The 23866-nt window shown below is 39.8% G+C and overlaps 1 protein-coding gene across 2 annotated transcripts in view; it reads left to right on the top strand.

Annotated features, from left to right (window-relative positions):
* The window catches only part of LOC121889326 (serine/threonine-protein phosphatase 2B catalytic subunit alpha isoform), a 74512-nt gene that overhangs the window by 28375 nt on the left and 22271 nt on the right, over positions 1–23866 (top strand). For both annotated transcript variants that reach the window (XM_042401193.1, XM_042401192.1), the window contains exons 2-8: positions 4152–4352; positions 14439–14563; positions 15135–15246; positions 15690–15835; positions 16683–16822; positions 21090–21167; positions 22271–22365. In XM_042401193.1, the coding sequence (XP_042257127.1) occupies positions 4152–4352; positions 14439–14563; positions 15135–15246; positions 15690–15835; positions 16683–16822; positions 21090–21167; positions 22271–22365 (897 nt within the window). The remainder of the gene's footprint in view (positions 1–4151; positions 4353–14438; positions 14564–15134; positions 15247–15689; positions 15836–16682; positions 16823–21089; positions 21168–22270; positions 22366–23866) is intronic.

Genomic DNA, 23866 nt, shown 5'->3' with positions numbered 1-23866 from the left:
TTCTTTAGAGTGTAGAACCTACCATTACAATGTGCCATGTAATGTTTTGGCAGAGGTGGGTGTTACTCTTGTTAATAAGAGGGCTGTTAGAAATTCCACAAGGGGAAAGTTCACAGTGTTTCCATTGTCATGACTGTAGGAAATAAAAGGATGATGTGTTGAGAGGTTGCCAGTGCGCCAACAAACACAGCTTTCACGTGGGTTATTTCTATTAAAGAATAATGTTATTCTTCAGTGTTTGAATTTTAAAATATGTTATGTTATGTCACTTCAGTGGGAGCAGATGTGGCTTGCTCACCGTCCACAGCTACTCTGATGTTACCAACCAATTGCAGTGGTGTTTGTGGGAACACCCATCCTCCACAAAACTGCTCAACTTGTACTCAACTCAAAGGCTAACCTTCCCCTCACCTATGGATGTGCATATTTACCAAGCCGTTGGTGATATTTTAATAGCTGTCTGACTAACGGTGATTGTCGTTCATGGAAACATAATCAAACCATTACACATGGGGTTTTCCCATCCTTCTCCTCATTTAAACTCAATAGTTTTACCCAAAGGTGTGTTGCATGTATCGTTTATGGAATGGGTCCACCACCAGCTACTTTTCCACACAAACAGAATATATTCTTTGCAAAGATAAATGAAAATAACATAAAATTAGTCTCGTGAAGTTCAGATGACGACGACTCAAGAAAGAGACTCATCAACCATTTCTCCGTTCTCTGTTAAAGAGCAGCTGACATTGACACTAGAATGAGAATTGCAGGCAATCTTAAAAGTCAGTCCACCTTAAGTGAGCCTGGTCAAGTTAAGCTAATGCATTGTTGCTAACTTCGGGGCTAACCCCCTTCGATAGATGAGTAATTTCTTTGTCTTGAGGAGCTGCTGCATTTATTAACGGACAAACTGTAGTCTGTACTGTACATGTACTGCCAGATTGACAACTTAATGCTAAATTTTCCTCTGCTCCGCTCGCATTCACGTCATGTTTTTGCCGCTCACCCTTTGTGCTCGTGCAACTACACACGCACATTTACACAAACATACACACATGCACTGCCTTATTCTTTAACGGAGTTACGTTACTCTTGTAACTCTTTCACATAGATGTCCTTTGAAGAACGAAGAGAGGGAGGATGACAAAAAAAAATCCACAATAACGCAGGGTTTTTGTGCTCACACATAATAATTCACGAGAATGTTGATACCGTATATTTCCAACATCTCATGGGCCAGCGTGATGTAGTTGTACAAGTCAGAAGTCCCGAGGCCCTGTCTTCAGGCTAGAGTTGCACAGCAGGTGCTCAGGGGAGGCCAACCTGGGGCCTTGGGTAATTCTACCTCAGATGGGGATTTCTGAATGCCCCAGATACCTGAGTGGAGACATTAGGCTGATGTTGAGTGTTTGACATGAGGTGTTTGGCTTGAACAAAGTTTGATAGATGAAGAGCAGTGGTGTAAGTACTTTGTCTTGACATTGCCAGTTGTCCTACATCAATGGTGTTGCACATAGAAGGAACTAAATGAGTTTCTTAAAGATGTAGAACACTACAATACTTCTGTCATGCCACACAGAGCATTAAAACAGGAGATAAGAAGCAAATCATTGTGAGATAGGAACAATATCCTAGTTCCCATATAGCCAAGGTCACTAACAGGCAGACCGCAGTCCAGGTCTAGACCCAGACGCCGTGCTACCCCGACCAGGACCTATAACCGATAAACTATTGAGAATTATTAAATTTTGACGGAGCGTTTCTATTTTAGCTGGCACAGCTTTTCTAGCCTTTATAGCACTGGTTTACCAGCCCAGGAGACTCATAGACCAATTGCATGCGTTATAAATCATCTCACGTGATGCTGCTCAGCCAATCGAATCTGTGCATTCTGAAAAGCATTGCAACTCAAGTGAGATACTCACACACACACACACACACAGGGTAGAGACGAGACGAGAGACTACAGTCAGAGAAATAAGCGAGTCAGAGAAAAGAAATTTCACATGGTGTGCCCTAAAAAGAGAAAAGTAGATAGTGAAAACAGAGCTTTTGATCAAGAATGGACAGACTCTTACATGTTCCTTCTTCCCACAAACCAGAATGTCTCATATGTTTGGAGACCGTGGCGATTGTGAAGAGCCACTACGAGACAAATCACAAATCTTTTGAGCCAATATACCCACTCAAATCTGAACCGAGGGCACAGAAAATAAATGATCTAAGAGCCCAATATGATTGATCCACAAGAACACACTTCAGATTTAAAACCCTAGCAGGACAAGCTAGAGCTCACTTCTGTCACTGAACAAGAGAAAGTGGAGGATTGGGGCATAAGAGGGAAAGAAAGCGAAAAGGAGGTGTTAAAGCTGTTGTTAAGATGTGTTGAGATTGTTTATTATAAAATTAGCTGAGACTGTTAAGATGTGAAATAGAGTTAATCAAAAATAAGAGAAAAGGAAACTCAAGCTACCACTATTATGTATTTTATTTTGAAATGCAGCCCTTATTTTACTTGAAATGAGAAAAGACCATGTATTTATTATTAAAGTACTTATTTATTTATAATCCCCCCTGGTGAAAACTGATAATATTATTGAATTGTTGACTACATACAGATGTTTATACAACTACTAGGCTACTGCAATATATATGGCACTGAATCATAAAGCAGGTTAGACATTATGATCTTTACTCAAGGAAATTTTCTTTAACTTGACTTCACTGAATTTTAATTGAATTCCTCTGCCATATAGCTCGCCAGCATAAAAATAGTGATTAGTTTTACTTACAGTATCAGAACCAGTTATCCACTTCACAGATAGCCTACCCCTTTTAGACTCATAAAGCCATAGAAACGCAAAAAAAAATATTCAGAATTTAACTCTGCATATCCAGTAAATGTGTAATTTCATCATACACCTGTTAGAAAGCTTTAAATACTGCTGTTGAGATACCAAATATCACATAGCACAGTGTGACACAGATAAAGTGCGGGTCTGATTACCACTGATGTCACCTTTGGGAAGGATGGATGTGCACACACACACACACACACACACACACACACACACACACACACACACAGCCACCGACTCAACAGTATTGGCTACTTGCTTAGTGCATTAGTCACACCCTTGTGCTATGTGCAAAGTCTACAAGTGGACGTTTATTAAGAACATGTCTTACTTTTTTAAACTCTAAGAGGCTGGTGAATTGAATGATTTTTAATTATGTGCTTTTTGTACCTTTTGCTGTCAGTAAGTAATGTGCTCATCAGGGGGTTGTAAAAAAAAGAAATGTCTGCACAGAAAATGGGCACCATCTATTTTTATGCTGTAATTAGATTGGAAAGTTCACTGTTTTAAATTAAAATGCATGCAAAGAGGATTCAGGCTTTTCAATGTGTCAGTTGTGTCCAAAATTGCTGGAGCACACTGATTTGCTGTGAAAAGCTATCCTTTATAAGCCACCAATTATGGAAACTGACAGTAACAGAGATTTGTAGTGGATTTGGTTATTCTAATTTCCATGATGCCTCCAATACTCTCAAAAATATTCATTATTTTACTCTTTTAAATAATTGTGACTGACGAATAAGTAAATACGTCAGTCTGTAAATGTTTTTATTCTTTAAATCATGTCTAAATATAGAGATGGTTACATATTAAATTCTGCAGGATAATACACTCACATTATTTCGGCACATATGAAAGGCTTTTTATGATAGTAAAATGTTTTTGACAGACATCTTATTTTGACTTACTTCTACTTTTAGACATTATCATTTTCAAAGTGTAATTTATTTTACTGTGAATATTGCCAAGCAAGCTTGAAACTGTGTGGGTCTGTTATAAATATTGAAAATTAAATGACTCACAGATCATAGCAGCAATCTGGTAAATTGTCTCAGAGGGTGGGCTGGAAGCAAGGGAGTGAACACTAACTCCCTCTCCTGCAGGGAGTCGATCCCCTGGAAGGTACAAAGTACCTGCTAATCAAACAGCTTAAATGCCGTTTGCTCATTGATGTGGAATTAACTGCGTATCCTCCTAAGCCTTTTGTCAATGAAAAGTATATTAAAGCACAATATGTTATGAAAGTATATCAGCTGTAATGATGCTTTTTTATTTTTTTTCCCACCCCTGCAGCTGTTCCGTTCCCTCCGAGTCACCGGCTGACGGCTAAAGAGGTGTTTGACAGCGAGGGGAAGCCCAAAGTGGACGTGCTGAAAGCCCACCTAACCAAGGAGGGCCGCGTGGAGGAGACGGTGGCTCTGAGGCTCATAGGAGAGGGCGCCGCAATCCTGCGTTCAGAGAAGAACCTGTTGGACATCGAAGCCCCTGTGACAGGTCAGGAGTCAAATGTGGCACATTGTGTTTGTCACCAGAGGTCCTCACTGACAAAATAGTGTTTTCTAAGAGGTGACACTAGGGTATGATGCCACTGAAATGTATTAATACAAATGTATTATGATTATTGATTATGTTATTGCAATTTGCACCTAAACATGTTTGTATATTCTTTTGTATACTTCTTGCCAAAATGCAAAAAAATAACAAGTTATTATTTCAGAATGCAGTTAACAACTCAGGAAAAAAATAAAGTGTGTGCTTGTTTTTTATCTTTTAGTGTAACACACGACAGATGATGATTCACTTTTAGAAACTAAAGCAATATTTCTATACTCTTACATGAAAGGGAAAAAAAAAGGTTTGTTGAGTCACATCACAATTAAAATTGCACAATACGATCACCTACAATGACTTGTGCAGCCCTAACTGTTTGAATACTAGCAGATACACGTGGATTTGAATAAAACACACACACACTGGGCTCTCCTAAGAGAGAACTGCATGTGTAAAACAGTATGAAAACTTAATTTTCTTAATTAAGTGACTCATTGTGCCTCCAGGCCACATGTGGACTATGTAGCTAGCCACAGCAGTGTATTTTAAGAAACACACAGGTTTACTTCATCTAATTTGCCAAAAACCAACAAGCTTGGTGACACTCACTCACTCGGCTGCTTCATGCATTAAAACACTGCTCTGACACAGAAAAGCTCAACAAACTGTTGCTATTTTAGTTACTCAGCTGACTTTGAAAATGCCTGCTAACCTTGGAAAAAGATAATAAGAAACATTTACCTCCTTTAATCAATGCTATCAACCGTACTGTTAAAACCATTCATGCAAAAACAAACTGCATAAAAAGCTAAAACATTTTCTGTTATTTGTTTGTGGACACTATTTCTTTTCACGAGATTTATTAAATTTTTTTTACAGTCGAGCATTATTCTATCACCAGCGCCCTGGAGCTGAAGTTGAGCTCATTCATGCTGGCCTCTGTGGAGGAACATACTGTAGTAGGAGGCTCGCTGATGCATATGCACAGACCCAGTGCATCTATTGTTGTCTTTCTTCCTGGTCAAGTGCCCTGTTCCTCCATTAGACTTTCTGATGAGGCTTCTTTGATGTTGTTGTAATCAGAGGCAGAGACCTACTCAAAGGATCTATGGCAACCCATCATTTACTAATACAAGACCATTCCCAAAATATAGTCCACAGAGGACTACGCTCATATTTGGCAGGCATCGCACACACTTAAATTCATGAATGCACGGTCCTTTTTTAAACAAAAGCATGGGTCTCCAGTGTTTACTGAGGCCATTTTGATAAGAGAATATCTTGTCTAGCTGTGGAGGAGAGATAAACTAAAAGGTGCAAACAGGTCGGAGCCGTGTTCGTCCTGTTTAACACAGCTAGATTTCTGATGAAAATTCAGACAGTTATACATATTAACAAGCTTTCTAACTTAAAGGTTTTTGAGTGGTTAATGACAGGTGCATGACAAAGTATCACTGGATGATGAAAGGGGGAAAAAAAAAGTCACCCGTTGTAGCAATTAATTTCTAACTCAGATTGAAATTCAACAAAACTGTGTTGATCTTCCGGTTTAAACCAGTGTGGAACGTTTACATATACATCAACATCCGTTACATTCAAGCCGCACGAGTTCACACAATGCTGATTAAGCCTATCACCACCAGATACATATCTCTCTATTTCACAGTATTTTGGAGTTTTTAATCTGGTGTCGGGTTTGGTATTACTGCGCTGCCTGGATGAATGCATGCTCTGCCCACGCACTAGAGACTTTTGCCGGCTAACTTCCAGTTAGCTAACTTGAATGGGGATAAAATAATTTAACCGCACGGCTCCTCTAGACTTTCCAAATGTTATCGGACCAAATGGATAAAATTCTGATAGTGAAACGAGTCATTTTGCGGGGTGACACTCAAAACAATTTATCCCCCATTTTACAGCCGCAACAGTAGCAACAGAGTAGGTTATGCGAAGCCTATGACATAAGCACGTCGATAGTGTTTTTGTAATTTCTCTCACTGGCAGAAGGGGGAGACAAAAGCTCCACACTCCAACTTTAAACTAAACACCACTAAACAAGTTCATTTCCACAGCCAAACAGTAGGCTATTTACAAAACCTAAACACATATGCACAATAAGTAAAAGCTGTGATCTTTCTCAGAGACTGCACCGGAGCTCAGAGGGAAAAAAAAAAAAAAAATCTGTTGAAGTGACAGTAGCTCTTATATAAGATATGAACTTAAATGCACTGAAAATATGTGGGAAGAGAAGAGATCTTGATAACTACCAAATGACGCAAATTAGGGAGTTAATCAGACTATTGCAAGACATGTAAAAATGTGATATGATATCCTGCTTTAGACGGTTCACAATCTGGTTTTCTGGTTTTCTCTTGTGTGTAAATGTGCTCTAATGCTGACCTTCCGCTGTGGTCAGATTGTCTTTCAAATTCTGAGAAGCTAGTATGTCACAAACTAACATGTCTCGATTTTAGATTTTTATAACAGTAGAAGTGATGGATTGGCCAGTAAAACTCCTGCGTTTTGTTGTTTTACATAGAAACAGCGGACTGCTTCTGTTCTGTGTGGAAGCGGAGGATCCTGAGGAGCTGTGTGTGTGTGCGTGCATTTGTGTATACCAGCGTGGCAATGAAGCACTTCTTTGCCTCCCACTCAACACCCCTGTCTCAACCCCTCTCCCACTCAGTACTCCTTTTCAACAAGGATTTCTCTGTTGCGCGTTCCCGTGCTCCTGCTGTGTTTCCCTCACACGCACGCTCCCGAACTCCACAGACTGTTCTCTATAAACATTTCTTTCTTTCTCTCAGCACTGGCCTCTTCCCTCTGTCTGCCATGTTTTATCCTTCTGTTTCATGCTCAGAATCTGTTTTTCTCTCTCTCTCTCTCTCTCTCTATCTCCCTTATACTCTCTCTCCCTCTCTCTCTCTCTCTCTCTCATTCCCCGTTAACACAACCCCTATTGCAGCACGACACATGGTCAGCAAATTAGTATGTAAATATTTATCATAGATGCAAAGCTCCATGACATGTGTGCTATCTCTCTCTCTCTCTCTCTCCCTCTCTCTCTCTCTCTCTCTCTCCCTCTCTCTCTCTCTCTCTCTCTCTCTCTCTCTCTCTCTCTCTCTCCCTCTCTCTCTCTGTGCTTCTCACACTCACATAGTCACTTCCTGGTTGGGCCAGATGGCAGGTGGGGTTTTCATGGAAGGAGGGGTGCGTGACGAACGGAGCTGGCTTAGGCCACCGAGTACAAGCTGCTCCCATGGCCTTCGCACAAGTCACCCATCAATAAAGCTTGTACAGCCACATCACCAGGCAACAGCAAGCTTTGTCACAGTTCATACACCTGTTTCTAGTCCTGGTGCTCGACCATGTCAGAGCTTAATCTATAACACAAGCTACAACACTTTGAAACTTAAAAAGTTATATTTTTCACTAGATGTTGAGGTAACACTGCACAGTAGAATCACTGAAACACTTGTAATGTTTAATGGGGTTTTTTTCTTGGCTGTTTTCGAGTGACAGTACCCTGATGAGTTGTGCAACATTTCTTTTAAATTTAGTATGTTTCTGTAAAAAAAAAAGAAATCAGCTTCTATATCAATTTTGTATTTTTTCAAATATCAAAATTGGTATCAGCCACAAAAATCCAGTATCTGTTGGGCTAGATATTCCAGTTTAAACATTTAAAGATAAACCAGAGGTGTCATGAAATGATTCGTTTGGAAAGTCAGGAAAGAAAAAAAAAAACTGTTTAGGGCTGGTCGATATGAACAAAATCAAATATCACAACATTTTTGACCAAATACCTTGATATCAATTTTATGACAATATTGTAGGGATGACTATAGTTGCTTTCACAAAATATTTACACAAATAGATTTTTGATATATTATCATCAGTAATGTGGACATAATGAGTAAAGAACAGTCTGGTAAGTTCAGAAAATTACATTACTTTACTGTAATGCAGCCTTTAAAACCAGGAAAAGACAACATTTATGCCATATCACAGTATTACGATGTCCAAAATTTATGATATCTAGTCTCATGTCATGATATTGATATAATATCTTCCTAGTCAATCAAAATTGAAACATGTCTCACAGCTCCCCATTACACCATGCTTTATTCACCAGATGTTTTTGGGTGGTACTACTCTGATGAAGGACTGATATACTGTAATATTATCAGATTTTTTTGTCTCAAATACCGATTTCTATCAGCCTCAAAAATCTAGTATTGGTTGGGATTTAATGGATTTTACCAACATGGTTTGCACCAGTGGTTCCCAATCTGGGTGTCAGGACCCTCCCAAGATCTCACAAGATAAACCAGAGGGGTTGAAAACTTAGGAAAGAAGAAAAATATTTCTGTGCACAACATTTTTTTTTCTTCTCAAATCTTTTTCATATGAAATACTGGTGAGTTTTATCTCTTCTGACCTCTAAAAATGAAACCATTCAAGGTTTATAGACATGTACAACCTGTGATGAGGGGTCATGGGTAGGTTGGGAACCAGTGGTTCACATCATTAGTATTAATATTCAGAGTTCGTTCAGCTCTTCAAAATCCAACTTTAAATCATTGACATTGACATATCTTGGTGCTGCTGTTGTGTGTTGTGGTAATAGCAGTTTTGTAAACATTATAGACAGTTTGATGTTCATAACAGATTGCTGGCTCCACCTCCGCCTTTGCATAAATGCATGCTCCGCAGGGTATACAGTAAACTGTCAGAGAGCTCCATCATAAAACGGAGGGTATTGTTCTCATCCAGTCTCAATCAAAACATGATCTGGCACAGTCTGCCTCACTGTGGATTTCTCTCACTCAATGAGCTCGGCCTTTGGAGTGGCCTGTGTAGGTTCTGAAGCCAGGTTGTGTAATGCCCACCACCCACTCAATAGCTGCTGCCCGCTGATATGCTGCTACTCAGGGAGATCACTTTAGCGCACAAGCAGGAGATGGCCAGAACAAATTGTTTCTCACTCCAGATAATGTACTCCCACCTGCTCTTCTTATGTGGGCTTTGGTTTTCACCTCGTTCTTGTGTGTTGTGTGACAAGAGGGAGGGAGGCAATGCATGTCTGTAGGTGTACTGGAACAGAGCGATGGATGGATTTGTGTTTTATGCTGTGATAAAGCAGAGCCTGAGCTGGAGGAGTGAGCCGTTGTAGCGTTTCTGTTTGATTTGCATCGACCAGTGTCGCCCGCGCTCACACAAATGAGGCGACTACAATTCACAGTGACCATTACATCGGATCTTTTTGGCCAGTGATTGCACTATCGCCATTGCTGTGTCGCTCTGCTGTTTTCTTCGCCAGCAAGTGACAACTTTCCAAAAGGTCAGCTGGAGGTACAGTCCTCCCACACACAGTGTGTTCGACGTGTGCTTCAGGTGAAATTGCAGGCTCTTACTCCCTCACTGGACTCCCTCCTGCAGATTTCTAAAAACATGAAAATATTGTTTATTTCCCTGAGAGGACTGTGAATTTAAAGAAAGCTCACAGCCCCCACATTTCAGTAGCAAGCTGTAAACACTGGATTGTCCCAATAATTGCTCTCTTGGTGGTCTCTACAGCACTGTTTAATGAGAATATTTATTGAGCAATTACTTTACAGAGAAGATTGTTGCATTTTGCATCCGCCTGTGTGTTTCTACACAATGGTATTCACTGCATTGTTGCCATTGGTGATACTCATAGATGCTCTTTATCAGGTCAGCAGCAGCTTAGATTTTCTCTCTGTGATATAAACTGCCATTGTTGAAAGGCTTCGATGCCATTGGGATGTTTCCATAGCAATAACCAGCCTTAGCATCACACACCCTTCTAGATGAAGCAAAATGAATCACTTTGGATTGCCTAGTTGTGTTGTCCTTTTTTAAAATATTTAGGCACATTTTATTGCTCCTTGGTATCAAGTAGTACAGTACATTACCTTGTTTACCCACAGCAAAGCACAGTGTACTTGTTTTAATAACAATGTAATGTTAAATTATTCAGTTGGGATTTAACAGGTTTCTTTCTGAGGCTCATTTGGTTCATACAAGCAATGTAGGTTTTAGTTTCCTTCATAGATTTTCAGACAAGTACATGTTGTTCTCAAATTAATGGTTTATTTAAACAGTTGGATTGGCTTTTTCTTACCTCACAATCCAAGTAAATTAGGTATTTGAATCATAAATTAAATGAATGCATTGAATAATTACAAAAATGCTGCTCCCAGTCAGCCTGTCAATATTGAACACACGGCCAAACAAAATTTAAAAGAGCAAACATCATCATTTTGTACAAAAAATATGCTTATCTAAAGGACATGAATTAGATGAGACTAAACTTGTAGACTACTCAAGACAAAACCAAACTCCAAAACTTTATGTTCTTGAAAAGGACACGTCTCTATCAGTTACAAAAATATAAAGGGCTGTACTTACTTAACAAACATAAGTTTCACTTGTTTTAACTGAAGAATATATCACCTACATAGTCGTGCACTGCTTTCTGTAACTTATTATTGATAAAAATTAGTTTTACAAAAATAATTTAGCATGGGATTACTGGTAAAATATGGACCAATCAGCGTTGCGAATCCAGCTGCCTCGCAAGGTAGTGATAGACAGATGGTTCATCCAATCACTTGCCAAGTATTTTTTTGAAAGTGCCTGCCCTTCTCAAACAGTTTCCATGGACGACTTCTTCAGATGGTTCTGTGTAACAAACCATCTGGCGCATCAGGTTACAAAGCTGCCACATCTGGTTAGATAAAGAGCTGCAGACTACCTGTTTTTGTCAACCCAAACCTCCAACATGTCATCAAGGAATGCAATATCTTCTACTACATACAGTACAGTAAATAATGTAAATAATGATACCAACTACAGATAGTGTGATCATTTTGGTGTTACTTTCAAACAGCAGCAATACTTTATTAAAGGCAGAGTCAGTCATTCTGGAGAAAGATTGTTCAATACACTTTTTGTCAAATTCAGAAAATATCTCCTCACAGTCCAGTCTGTGTATGCGCTGAAAAAATATCCAGTGTTCATAGAGAGCACTGGCTCTGTAAATGGGAAAAATACAAAGTGACTTGGGCTGAGCCACAAAACAGCAATCTAGCCAATCAACAGAGGGTGTTGCTGCTCGTTCACAGGAAAGGGGGAAGTCATCAGAGCAGCTGTCTGTGTGAGGACACCACCAGCCAATGGTGGGAGGGCTGGTGAACTGGAGAGAAAGAGGTCATGGCCAATTCACATAGAAAGTGTTTTTTCACAGAATAGATACATTTCCATTTTATTAAATGTATCAATCCACACTGAATCTGAGACAGTCTCAGCTCCTGGGGAGATGAGAGGACAGACGTGGAGTGGGGAGGCCACAGAGTGTGTGGATGGACTGTGGTGCTCACATGAGACAATTTTTTTCCCCGCCCATGATAAAGTGTGAGAGGAACAGAAGTGACTCTACAGTTTCGCATCTCTCTGGATTCCGCCATATTTTTCTTGTGGTCGTTGCCTTGGCAATGCCAATCCATGAATTTGGGGGGTGGAGATTCTGAAGGAGCACAAAGGGAGGGGGTGTATTTGTTTGGGTGTTTAGTTCAAATACCAACAATCTTTGTCCAGAATGACTGACTCTTCCTTTAATAAATAGTAATACAATTGAATTGTATTTATTGAAGCACCATTTGAGCGTTTTTTGTTCCATTAAATCAATTTTCCAGGAACCTTACAACCAATCTAAAATAGCTCAGCGCCACATGTTTGAAGCAGAGTTGACTTGATTGCAAGAGGGAGTAAGGACATCTTTACAAATCGGACACAAATAACAAGGCTCCTTTTTGAAGTCGGTTCCTACTGTGGATTTAAACAGTTACACAGTGTGGGTTTAATAAAAGACAAATGGTAAAGCGGAGGTTTACGATACAGTCAAGGAGAGCTGATTCGCAGAGCTGTCTCATGAGGCTCGTAACTTCAGATAATTGCTCTCCAGCGCTGTCCTCCAGCTCCCACTAATTGGGTATCTCTCTGAAAGACTTTTCACAGGCTCTTATTGTAATTCTCGGCGCTAGATACAGTTCATAAAGTGACAAACAGCCATGCGTAAAAAGAATCTGTGTCCTTTTCAAATAGATTTCCATCTATTCACCCTGTTGTTAATTGCTTGCATATTGCTTGAAGAATAGATGAACTGCAGCACTTTGACATCAGAAGCGGATGCCATGCTCAGTCAATCAATCAGTCAATCAATACTCTATTGCCATGTCAACACAGTTGACAGGAATTTGCCTCAGCATAGCTCTTAAAAACAAACAAAAACCCACACACATTAAGATGATAATGTAGCTAAAACAAGATCAGCAGTTGCCACATTTATACATTCAAACATACATAATATAAAAATTCCTCTGTATAGCATTTCTCTAGTATCATCTTTAAATGTCTTGGTACTGTATCTGTTGAAACCCAAACCCTCAATGACAGTGGTCATGGGTAAATCTTCTATTAGAGGCCATTCAACAACCTTGAACATACTGTGGACACATTTTCTTTTCTTTTCTTTTGATTTAGAAATTTAAAATAGAAAGAAAGAAAATAGAAAGAAATTTATCAATAAGTAATAGGTTCAGGTGTAATCGACCCCTCAAACTGACCTTTAGAGAATCTACAAAGTTGACCCAAGGCTCTTTAATCAGATGACCTCTCATGCATGCTGTCAGTCAATGGCGACTAAGCAGCAAATCTCAGATGGCCTCTGCTCTTTCTGTCTCCCCAGGGAGTGATAGAGTATGGGGTCACATAAGGTCATACAAAACCAATCCACATTGAGTTGCAGATTTCTGACACGGATGTTTTCATCCCCAAAACTCTCCCTGGACACTATTTAACAGCTGCCTGGTTTGCTGTTAGTGGCTGTATAGATTTGATATGACACTACATCAACGTAATTCAAGTGATAAAGAGGATTTGATTGTGATAAATTTACTGGGAATTCAAGTGGAATAACAGACTGTCAGTACTATTATGGTCAGCCGAACATGTTCTTAGCAATTATCTGTTTGTAATTGCTGTGACAAGCCAGATTTGTAACAACAGTTAACTTAACAGGACATGTTTAGAAATGGATACAACTGAAAGCTTTCCAGTGCTTTCAGCCAATGAATTTGTGTATTTGGCAAGGTGCGTTCAAATTAAGTCTTACTAGCCAGTTGAACCACCTCAAGGTTATAAAGAGGCTAAAAGAGGATGTGGCAGAAAAGCGAGGCACAAAACTGTACACTGAAGCCAGTTCTTGTGATTCCTTTCCATGTTGGAAAGCTACATTATATAAAAATAGTTTGCACTGAAGTATTAAAATTTAATCTTGGTAATTCTTAAAAGAACAAGTTTGATAGAGCTTGTTTGTGATGACATGACAGCTAACTAACTACGAATGTGACTTGTCACTATGTTCAAGTTTTCTTATTTGGCTTTGAAGTAAATGGAGTTAAGATTTAAAATCCTCAATTTAGGAAATGTTTCAAGTTAGGAAAAGCGCCTGTTTTCTGGCCAGTTCTGTACAAATCAGCATTGTTTGCATGTACTGTTCTGTTCTGTTCTGTCCTTTGCATAATTTCCTGATGTAAGCGTGGGCTTTAGAGCTGACAGAGGACTGTGGTCTGTCTTTAATGGTGCCTTGTTCACTTACAAATGAGCAGTTTACACAAATTAAGTTCACATTATTAAATCAAATAAGATAACTGTTAAACTAAATAGCAAGATGTCTGTATAATTATGAAAAGCCACTGTAGAAGCAGGTTTTCCAGAGTCTAGGATACTATATATACAGTATGTATGGCATCCTTTATGGTCCTATATCCCATGTTTACTGGGATACTGTACTATTGTTGAAGCTCTTCACCTATGATGGAAAATATGGAAATAAGCAAATAGCCTCTCACAGTGTGATAGAGACTTTCATCTGCTGTTTCTCAGCAGTAAAAATAGCTGTTATCCTGATGTGCTTTTGTCCCTCTTTCTATCTCATTCCAGTGTGTGGAGACATCCATGGGCAGTTCTTTGACCTGATGAAGCTGTTTGAAGTAGGAGGATCACCAGCATCCACGCGCTACCTTTTCCTGGGGGACTACGTTGACAGAGGGTATTTCAGTATTGAAGTGAGTCCTGTGTATTTGTTTTTGTCCTCACAAGGGTCTAATCAAGTGTGACACACACCATGTGCCAACCGAAACTGTGTTTATTAATAGCTTTCTTTGAGCGCAGATCAAATCAGGCTGCAGATGGAGTGGTAATAGGCTTTTGTAATAACTTCAAATGTAGCCTGGATTGCAAATGTCACGGTATAGCTTAAGGTTATGTAGAGAGAGAGTTTAAATATGAGGCAAAATACATGTGTTTAATCTGAGACTGTGGGTTGGAATTTACTCGGATATATATTTCCTGTCATCTCATCGTCTGAAACATTATACTTTTATTAATAAAACATATTTTAATGGAGTGTGCCGTGCCTGTCTTCTGATGCTTCCTCTGAAGGTTTGTCATCTATTCGAGCACGCTTGAAACGTGCCACAAAGTGTACCGCATGAATGTTTCATCATAAGCAGAATTGCTTGTATTATGCCCTCTGTGGAATTGACAAAGTCTGACTTCATGGTTCATGTTTCCAGTGTTATTTAAAGATGACAAACTAACCTTTCTCCAATCCTTTCTTGTTCTTCTTTGTTTCAGTGTGTGCTGTACTTGTGGGCCTTAAAGATCCTTTACCCCAAAACACTGTTTTTGCTGCGTGGGAATCATGAATGTAGACATTTAACAGAGTATTTCACATTTAAGCAGGAATGTAAGTAATGCTTCAGCACTTCATTTTTTCTCCCCCTAATCCAAATTAAGTGTAAGCAGTCTGGTCCATGAAGATCTATACAAAGTGGAAGGAAAACTGAGTTATTCTTTCTAAAAGCTGTTTATTATGCGTCCAGTTCAGCCACTGACCTCAACCACTCACTTAAAAGTGCCCTCTGGCCTGGTGCAAGATTCAGTCAGATTTTTTGCCTTTCTTGATATTTATACATGTCAGAAGAACTATTTCAGTTGGACTCAGACAGAGTAGGAAAAAAAAAAACAAAAGCACTGTGAAATTGTGCTGTTTTTAAAATGTGTTTGGGATGTTTTTGGCACTTTGAATAGCCTTTCCGTCCCAGACTAGCACACTGCCCCAATGTATGAGAGCAACGTTGTTTGACTTGGCATGCTCTTCCTTCCCTGCCCTGTTTCCCCCCATGACAGGTAGAATTAAGTATTCAGAGAGGGTGTATGACGCATGTATGGACGCCTTCGACTGCCTTCCCCTGGCTGCACTTATGAACCAGCAGTTCCTGTGTGTACACGGAGGACTGTCTCCAGAAATCACAAATCTTGACGACATCAGGAAAGTATGTGTCTGATTCGAGACCATTTTCTCTTATTATTTCATAAAGCTGCAGTCTGAGTGTGTTTGTGTGTGTGTGTGTCTGTCTGTGTTTTTAACAGCAGGTGGCCCTTAATGGCTTTAAAAATACAGATCATTTGTTGAAAATCTGAGCTTCCTGTTCACTTCATGTATTTCCTGCATTAAGTCAAAGTTAATGAGGGAAAAATTGTATTGTTTTAGTAGGATGTGCTATGACAATAACAACCGTAGTTACAAAGCATGATGTGGATTCTCCCAGATCTTTCTCAAATACTGCTCAGGACTTGGACACGGGGGATTGTAAGCACTAGTCTGGTCCTCACTCTCATTAAAAAATGTTGGAAGAGTCGGATCCTGCTTTCAAACTAATTCAATAATTCCAAATGGATTTTGTGGCTGCAATCAGAGGGCATGCATAATAGAATTAGCTCAATTGAAGTGTCCATCATGCTACCCATCCAGTAATCCACAAGCTTTTGTTCGAGAAAGCGCTATCCCTGGCTGAAAGCAAAGTCATTTATGTTCATTGCTCTAAGAGAATGGCTGCCATTGAGTTTTTTTTTCATGGCTTTCCAAAAAAAAAGCCTTCTAGGTACTAAAAGATGAGCACTGTCTTTAACACGTCCTCCATACTGTGTTTCCTAAATATTCCTTTCTACCTTGACTAGAATTCAGAATCACTTCAGTGAACATGTTAGTTGGACTCACGATTTCATTATGACAAGCCAACATGGCTTTTACAGAAAAAGCAAAATATTTTCTCTGCAATAGTATGTGTAGTTTTTTCCAGTCGAACAAGCTGACAAGAGTCCTTACATTTTCCTTCACAGCTAGACAGATTCAAAGAGCCTCCAGCATATGGACCAATGTGCGACCTGCTGTGGTCCGACCCCCTGGAGGACTTTGGGAATGAGAAGAGCCAAGAGCATTTCACACACAACACAGTGCGAGGCTGTTCCTACTTCTACAGGTGAGTATTTTGTCCCTTACAGTTAGAGGGATCTGATGTTTGCAGATATCGACCTTTTCTGTAATGGAAACTTTAGAAGTAGCAGACAGGATTCCAAGGAACAGCCTGTTAGATAACTTTATTTCATTTAATTAAAAACACCAGCTGTAGTAGCTGTATTTAGCCATGAGATGAAAAGCTTGTGTCCTGTTTTTTTGCTTTAACTACTTTTAGGAAAAATAGATCCTCCACTGATTAGTTTTGGCCGTACAATCTGTGGAAACCTTATTGCTAAAGTGATTTTCAAGACAATGCAGAGTTTCCAAGCTTTCCTGACAAACCCAGGCAGAATATTTGAACAAAGAGTCAGGTGTAGTAGTCAGACATAACCAAGAGTTGATAAATCAAGAAGCCCTCCTGCCAAATATTCGTTTCTCATCTCTTCATTTTCTTGATTCTTCAGCTTGTCAACTGCTGGTAGGAGACCAACATTTGTGAGAACATGGTGCTGGTGTGCATTAGAGTACTCCCAAAGACTCCTCCTTAGGCTGTCTCCAGTATTTATGTAACCCACATTACCTTAAATTGAGCTGAGTAACTGAACAGAGGAAATGCTCGGAGCACGCAGCTTGCACTGTCGCAAAATGTAATGAACTGGCACATTACCGCAAGGCACAGTCCTCTCTCTAAGTGCGTTCGGCGCTCCCTCCGCTCATTATGGCCTGAGCGATGCTTACTTGGCTCTGGCGTGCCTGGGGAAAGCCAACAGAACTAGTCAGAAATGTCCTGAAGCTCTTAATATGCATTTTTTCTTTTTGTTTTTCTTTTTTTGATAGCATTTCTTTCATAACTGCCTTCATAAAGGCCCCATGAGATGAAAAATACCTTTTCCCAGTTTTTATCCTGTGTCCTCGTGTTAATTGTTCATTTATCTCTTGTTATATGCCAAATATATGTCAAAAAAATCAGTATCAGAGTATTTTTACATGAACATCCCTGTCTTTTGTCTTCCTGTAAAATGGTTTCAATGTTTGATGACTCATCCTGCACTCAGGGGTGTTTTCAAAAGTTCATCCAATCAAATGTGACTTTGGGCAAGTAGCTAGCCACACTGGTCATATAAAACTGCACTTCACCATTTGTGGGTCGTAGTAGCTAACAGAGCAATATGGAGCGAGATAGAAAGAGATGTGTGAGGTCTAAATCATTCATTTCTCCTTCGTCCTCCTCCTGATCTAACAACAGGTGAGGGAGGAGAGTGTGGAGCCAGCAGTCCTCTGCAGCTCTGAATTGCGCTAAACTCAAAGACCTCAAAGCCCCGCCCAATTTTAAGCAGTCCAATCGACTGCAAAGGATTTGATTTAAATCCCTCTCATAACTGTACACCGCTCAAATATTCCATTTCAATGTGAAATCCATCACAGTACAGAACCTAAAGACACTCTAACTTCCATTTCATGGGGCCTTTAATAGTGTTTTAATGTCCATGTTTAGAAATGAACTCCCAGCACTGCTGTTATTGTGGATTTGTGAGGACATATTTTGCCTAATAGGCAGACTGCCTTTACATCTTTTATTAGTTTATGTTAGCCTGATCCACTACTGGTTCTGTAGTAAAAGAGTTTTTACCCTCTTGTCACTTTACTGAAGAAAGACCCAACAGAAATGTTAGGTATGTGGCCTTTTTACCTCAAACTACTGATTTGACTGTCACATGTTTGTGTTGTACCAGCATCTAGGTTAACCTTCTGCCATTTGGTCAAAATTCCTCTGCAGTCTTGTTTTCATCAGTGTCCTCCACTTCATCTGCCCAGGGGATGGTCGCTAATTGGCATCACGCTGGCATTCAGGATTTATGAGACAGTTTAAGCCAGACAGAGAGAGCCATTGCTCAACACCCCTCCCCAAAAACCATCAGCCTCTTTGTTGCTTCTGTCTTGCAGCAACCAATATTTTCCCCCAGCGCCGTAGGCACGCTCGTAACTCTTTTACAAATGCAATTCAGGCATGAAATTGCACGTTTCGAATATGGTTGCTTTCATTTTAGCCTCCACTCAGCAGCATAGATGTATCAGCCTAAAGTGATTTTCTTTACATCTTTTATCACAAGCGTTAATCTAGGCTATTGATGTTACCCAGTACTTTGATTTTAACGTGGTGAAGATGAAGTCCTTTCCTGCAAAAGTTTTCATGTTGTCCATCGAGCTCATTAACATCTGTGCCCTGCTGTTGGACAGATGGGAAAAGCTCTAAAGTCAAACTGCCAAAAAAACAAACCAGGCCAAAATGTATTTTGTCTACCAAATGGCACCATATGGCGTGTATCTACATCTGCTGCAGGAAATCAAGAAATAAAATATTTATTCCTAATTTCTTTCCACCCTCCAAAGAAAAAAAAAGCCTCCATGTATCTGTAATTCCTTCTCGGCTGCTGCTGCCTCCTTTTCACATGCCTCCCAGCAGATGTTCGTTGTGATTGTCAGGGATGCATGAGCTCTCGTGTCTACATGCACCCAGATTGTAAATGAACATTTTGATTTCACTCTCCCGTGATGGATTATCACACAGATTTCATAAACTGGTTTGCCTTAGCAGTTTTTGACCTATCTTCACCACACTTTATTACAAGCCTGCCCCAAAGCACTTTACATTCAGTGATGCAGTAAAGCTGCTAGTGTGTCCAACTTCACAACATTTTATTAGGGTCGTCATAAAGTCTGGTGTGTTGTGTCGATTATAATGAGGAAATCAAGTCTGAAAAGCAATTTAGAAATCAACTGGGTACATTGTGCAGCAGTTACTGGAAAACAAAATTCATGTGTGGTACTTTAGCTGAAAGGTCAGTAGCCAAGATATATAGTATAGTTTAGTTTTGATTGCTGCATGTAGGCGTTGTTCGTGGTTCTCTGATTTTGCAGGGGTGTTGAGTCAGGATTACAGAACTTACAAACAAAATCACAACCTGTATTTTGAACAAGCACATGATGTTTCTTCGTTGATCCTCAAAGGTTTTCATATTCTGTTGTGGTTTATGTTGTTCTTTAAATATCTTTAGAAATCACTGGATAATATGACAACCCAGGAAAAAAATAATTGGGAGTTAGTGAGAGTAGCTATCTCTATGAGGTTGGGATTCTAATCAGACTTCTCCGAATCACAAAAGTTTGACATTACACATTGTAGCTGTAGATGCCCTCATATGATCTGTCTACATCTGCATCAGACAAGGTCATCAAATGCCATAAAAGCCCATCCCCATTGCTGCAAAAACTGTAGCGTGACTGTTATATTAATCAGGCACAAATTCTAGTGATGAAACTGCAAAAATAACCCTTTAATTTAGCCTCCACTATTGTTGAAAAAATCCTCCCACATTCACTAAGTGTTTCAGATGCAACGCTGAGGTGTCACGTATTCATTGTGAGCCGTCACTCACTCTGTTCATTACACAGCATCCCACGATTCACAAATCCTGACACCCACTGGGGTTTATAGGATGTTTGTTAGGAGCAACTCTCAAAAGTATTGTGGTAACGCCATTTTTGATCGCACTTATTTTGAGATCAAGAGATCTTGCTTTAGAAATGCTGTTTGGCAGCAATGTGACTTGAGCCTTTTTCATTGTGAGCAAAGGAAATTTCCAGTGGAAGCTAGTGCTGGGGGAATGAAAGGTTGTAGAATGGAAAACTCTGAAATCTTACTGTAGTTTGATTGTTAGCAGTAGGTTTTTGGTCTCTCTGCTCACAGACTGAATAGATCAGCATGAGCATAAAACATGCTCTTATACTCCCCAGCGATTACTTTTTTCTTCAAGAAATGGTCTGCTATGAATCATGTGTCATACTTGACATTTTTTGAGTTTCATTCTAAAATAAAACCCGCTGTTTGAGAAGGATCACACCTACCTATTACTTTATGAACCCTTGTTGGAAAGTTAAGCATATTATGGGTTATTATTTAGCTTATGAGTCATTGTAATACCATGGCTCACAAAATACTGGCTTTTTAGAAATTAACGGGCCTGCTTCAAATTTCAGGTAGAAGTTAAAATTGATATGAAAGCCTTAAGTTACAGCCAAGCTTTCAAGACAGTGTACTTCTTTATGAGCCACAGTTGTTTTTAGAACAAATTTAGCTTGAATTGGGTGTTGTATATCCACTGTTTCTCTGAGCACAATCAATAATACCCATGACTTATTTAGTTATTTATATTGATTGTGCTTCTTGATGTTACTGGGATTTTTCTTGATGTGTGACTAAAGCAAATGTTTGTCTCTTTATTCAACAGCTACCCTGCAGTCTGTGACTTTCTACAACACAATAACTTATTATCTATCATCCGGGCCCATGAAGCGCAGGATGCTGGGTGAGTGTTGTGGCATTTTGTCTTTTCCCATCACACTGTCACACAGCAGAGTGATTCAGACCAGGGTATTAGATGAAAAGCTTCCCTGGAGCTCTCGGGGTTTACTTGAGCCTGTCTGGAGAACAGGTTCGGTGGAGTCTGAACTTTGAGAGGAGTCGTGTTAATCCAAGAAATGAAAACGAATCCAGAACGAGGAGTCAGTTGGCCAGATGTGATGTGAAAAATATGATTCATGCAGATCCTGTCAAGAATTCTGGCTTAAAGTTTGTTTAGGGAAATTCTGTCACACATGTTGCTTACTACGTATTCAGACACAAACAATGCACCATAACTTAATATGAGACAAATACAAAATCACTACCCAAATGTATTTTTCTTCATAAAGAACTTGGGCACAGCAGGAGGTAACAGTGCAAACTGGATTTCTATCAAAGGCACTGGAAAACCTTTTTCAGGAGTTTGGTTTTTGAAACGGACAGGTGGGTGGATGTGTCAAGTTGATCTCCCTCTAAGCAAGGGCAAGGCGGTGGGAGGCGCAGCACACAGTTGTTTACCATTGCACTCCCACAGAGTGGTCACATGGGACACCTCGCCACGTCTCAGATGAGGTTGCTGCCCCAAGCTGACTTAATAATGTTATTCAGCTTCATCTGTGTTTTCTTCGCAATTGGTACCTTTTTTTAAACTCTGAATAGTTGCTGCAAGGTGTGGTGCAGCAAGTAAATCATCTGAGTTTGAACTTTGTTTACCTGAAACTGTTCCATTCCAAATATCCAAACCACCAAACACAGCACAGACATTCACTGGAACATCAAATAAGCAAACCAGAGTAGTTGGGCTTGAGGGATGAGTTGGTTCAGTGCGATGACTACTTTTGGGCATGTTTCACCTGTAACACAGGGATTTACTCTCCTGAGGCTACATCGAGTAGCTCCCTTGCTGATACATCAGCTTACAAGACAAACACACAGCCGTAGTTAAAACAAGAGGCCATAAAAGCTGTCTACACTAATCATATCCCGAGGGTTAAGCGCCAATGACTAACCCATGAATGAAATGTTGTAAGATGTACTCATGCTTACTCTCATTTGCATTATTTTCAGATATCGCATGTACAGAAAGAGTCAGACCACTGGCTTCCCATCTCTTATCACCATCTTCTCAGCACCCAACTACCTAGATGTCTACAACAACAAAGGTAAGGAGAGAGAATATATCATTAAGAATCTCCAGTGTCTTATAATATGAACACCACAGAGTAATATTTATGAGTTGCCTGAGGGCAAGATCACACTTACAAGGTTAGAGAATTGCTGTTGGTCTCAGATCTGTGCAAAATTTTAATGGCAGTGTTTGGGGTTGCATGGTGCCTTCTTCCTGTGATTTTGACATTTCATACGGGGGAAAAACCAAAATGTAATTAATAAAATAAATAATGACTTCTTTACTCGTAGGTATACTTTGTATTGTATATTCTGACTCATTGGCATGGCTTTCGGTGACACAAAAATGGGATGCAGCCTTTCAGTGACTCTGCTCATTAAGTTTAGTTTCTGCAGTGACACCTTAAAATATCTGTCATGAAAAAGGGCCCATGGAGTCCCCATTTATTTAATGGTTCCCGAGGTTTGCTGGAAGGACACTTAATCCCAAGAAAAATATTAGCTTGCTACATGTTTGACCCTCTTCACCACTCATTCATTAACTTCAGGTGTTCTCCATTTTGTGCTGAGTAAGGAACACACAGTTGGGTTGGTTTTTGGGATCTGTTAACAAGGGTTTTGTATTTGGGGGATTGTGAGAGCTAGAAGGACTCAACCAGAAAAACAAAATAATGAGCTGAAAATGACTGAAGGCTGCACAGAGCTGCAGACTGGAGTGTTGATTCTGAGTGGGATCTGTAGTACTAGCAAACATTTCACATTACAGGGACTGTTGTTTTAGTTTCAGTATAAGAAATATTTGTTAATGGAGCTTAAAAGGGCCCTTAAAATCTTGTCTTATCTTTTGCCTTATAGTGAAAGGATGAACAACAATCTTTCATTGTTGTTCTATAAAAACACTTCACTTTAATTGGCTATCTTGGCCTTGGAGACTACAAAAACACTACACAAATCCTGTGGTGTATTTGGGGATTATGGGGGTGAGGAGTTTGAAAGATTTGGGCATTTACCCAACAGTGAGGGTCTAATGCAGCCTTTCTTAACCAGTGGGCTGCAGCCCACTGGTGGGCCTCAGAGCGCCATCTAGTGGGCCGTGGAGACAGTGGTACTGCGAAATGGTTAGATTAAAATTAGAAAAAAAATTTTTATAGCAATTTACAAAGCTTGTCATTTTTATATCTAAATATGCTCAAGAATTCACATAAATAACATCAAATTAAAATGCATAATTTCAATGACCAGTTACGTTTTTATCACCACATTAATCACGACACATCATCAGGTAGAGGCAAACATGTTTTTCCACTGCTAGCTGGCTAACGTTCCCTCAGATTCAATGACACAGAAGGGAAAGCGTGTGGTGAATTTGGATTCATAATGGATGCTGAGCTGAAAGCACAGTGTGTTGGATGTGGTTAAATCCTGTCAAATGAGGCGCTAAAACCATTGAAGCTCCAGAGACACTTAAACACAAAGCACCTGGGATATGTCGGAAGCCAAAAGAATATTTCCGAAGGAAAAGGAACGGGTTTCAGG

This window comes from Thunnus maccoyii, chromosome 22 (assembly GCF_910596095.1).
Source record: "Thunnus maccoyii chromosome 22, fThuMac1.1, whole genome shotgun sequence".
Classification (NCBI taxonomy): domain Eukaryota; kingdom Metazoa; phylum Chordata; class Actinopteri; order Scombriformes; family Scombridae; genus Thunnus; species Thunnus maccoyii.
The sequence above is the reverse complement of the archived record's forward strand: the minus strand, read 5'-3'. Positions and strand labels throughout refer to the sequence as shown.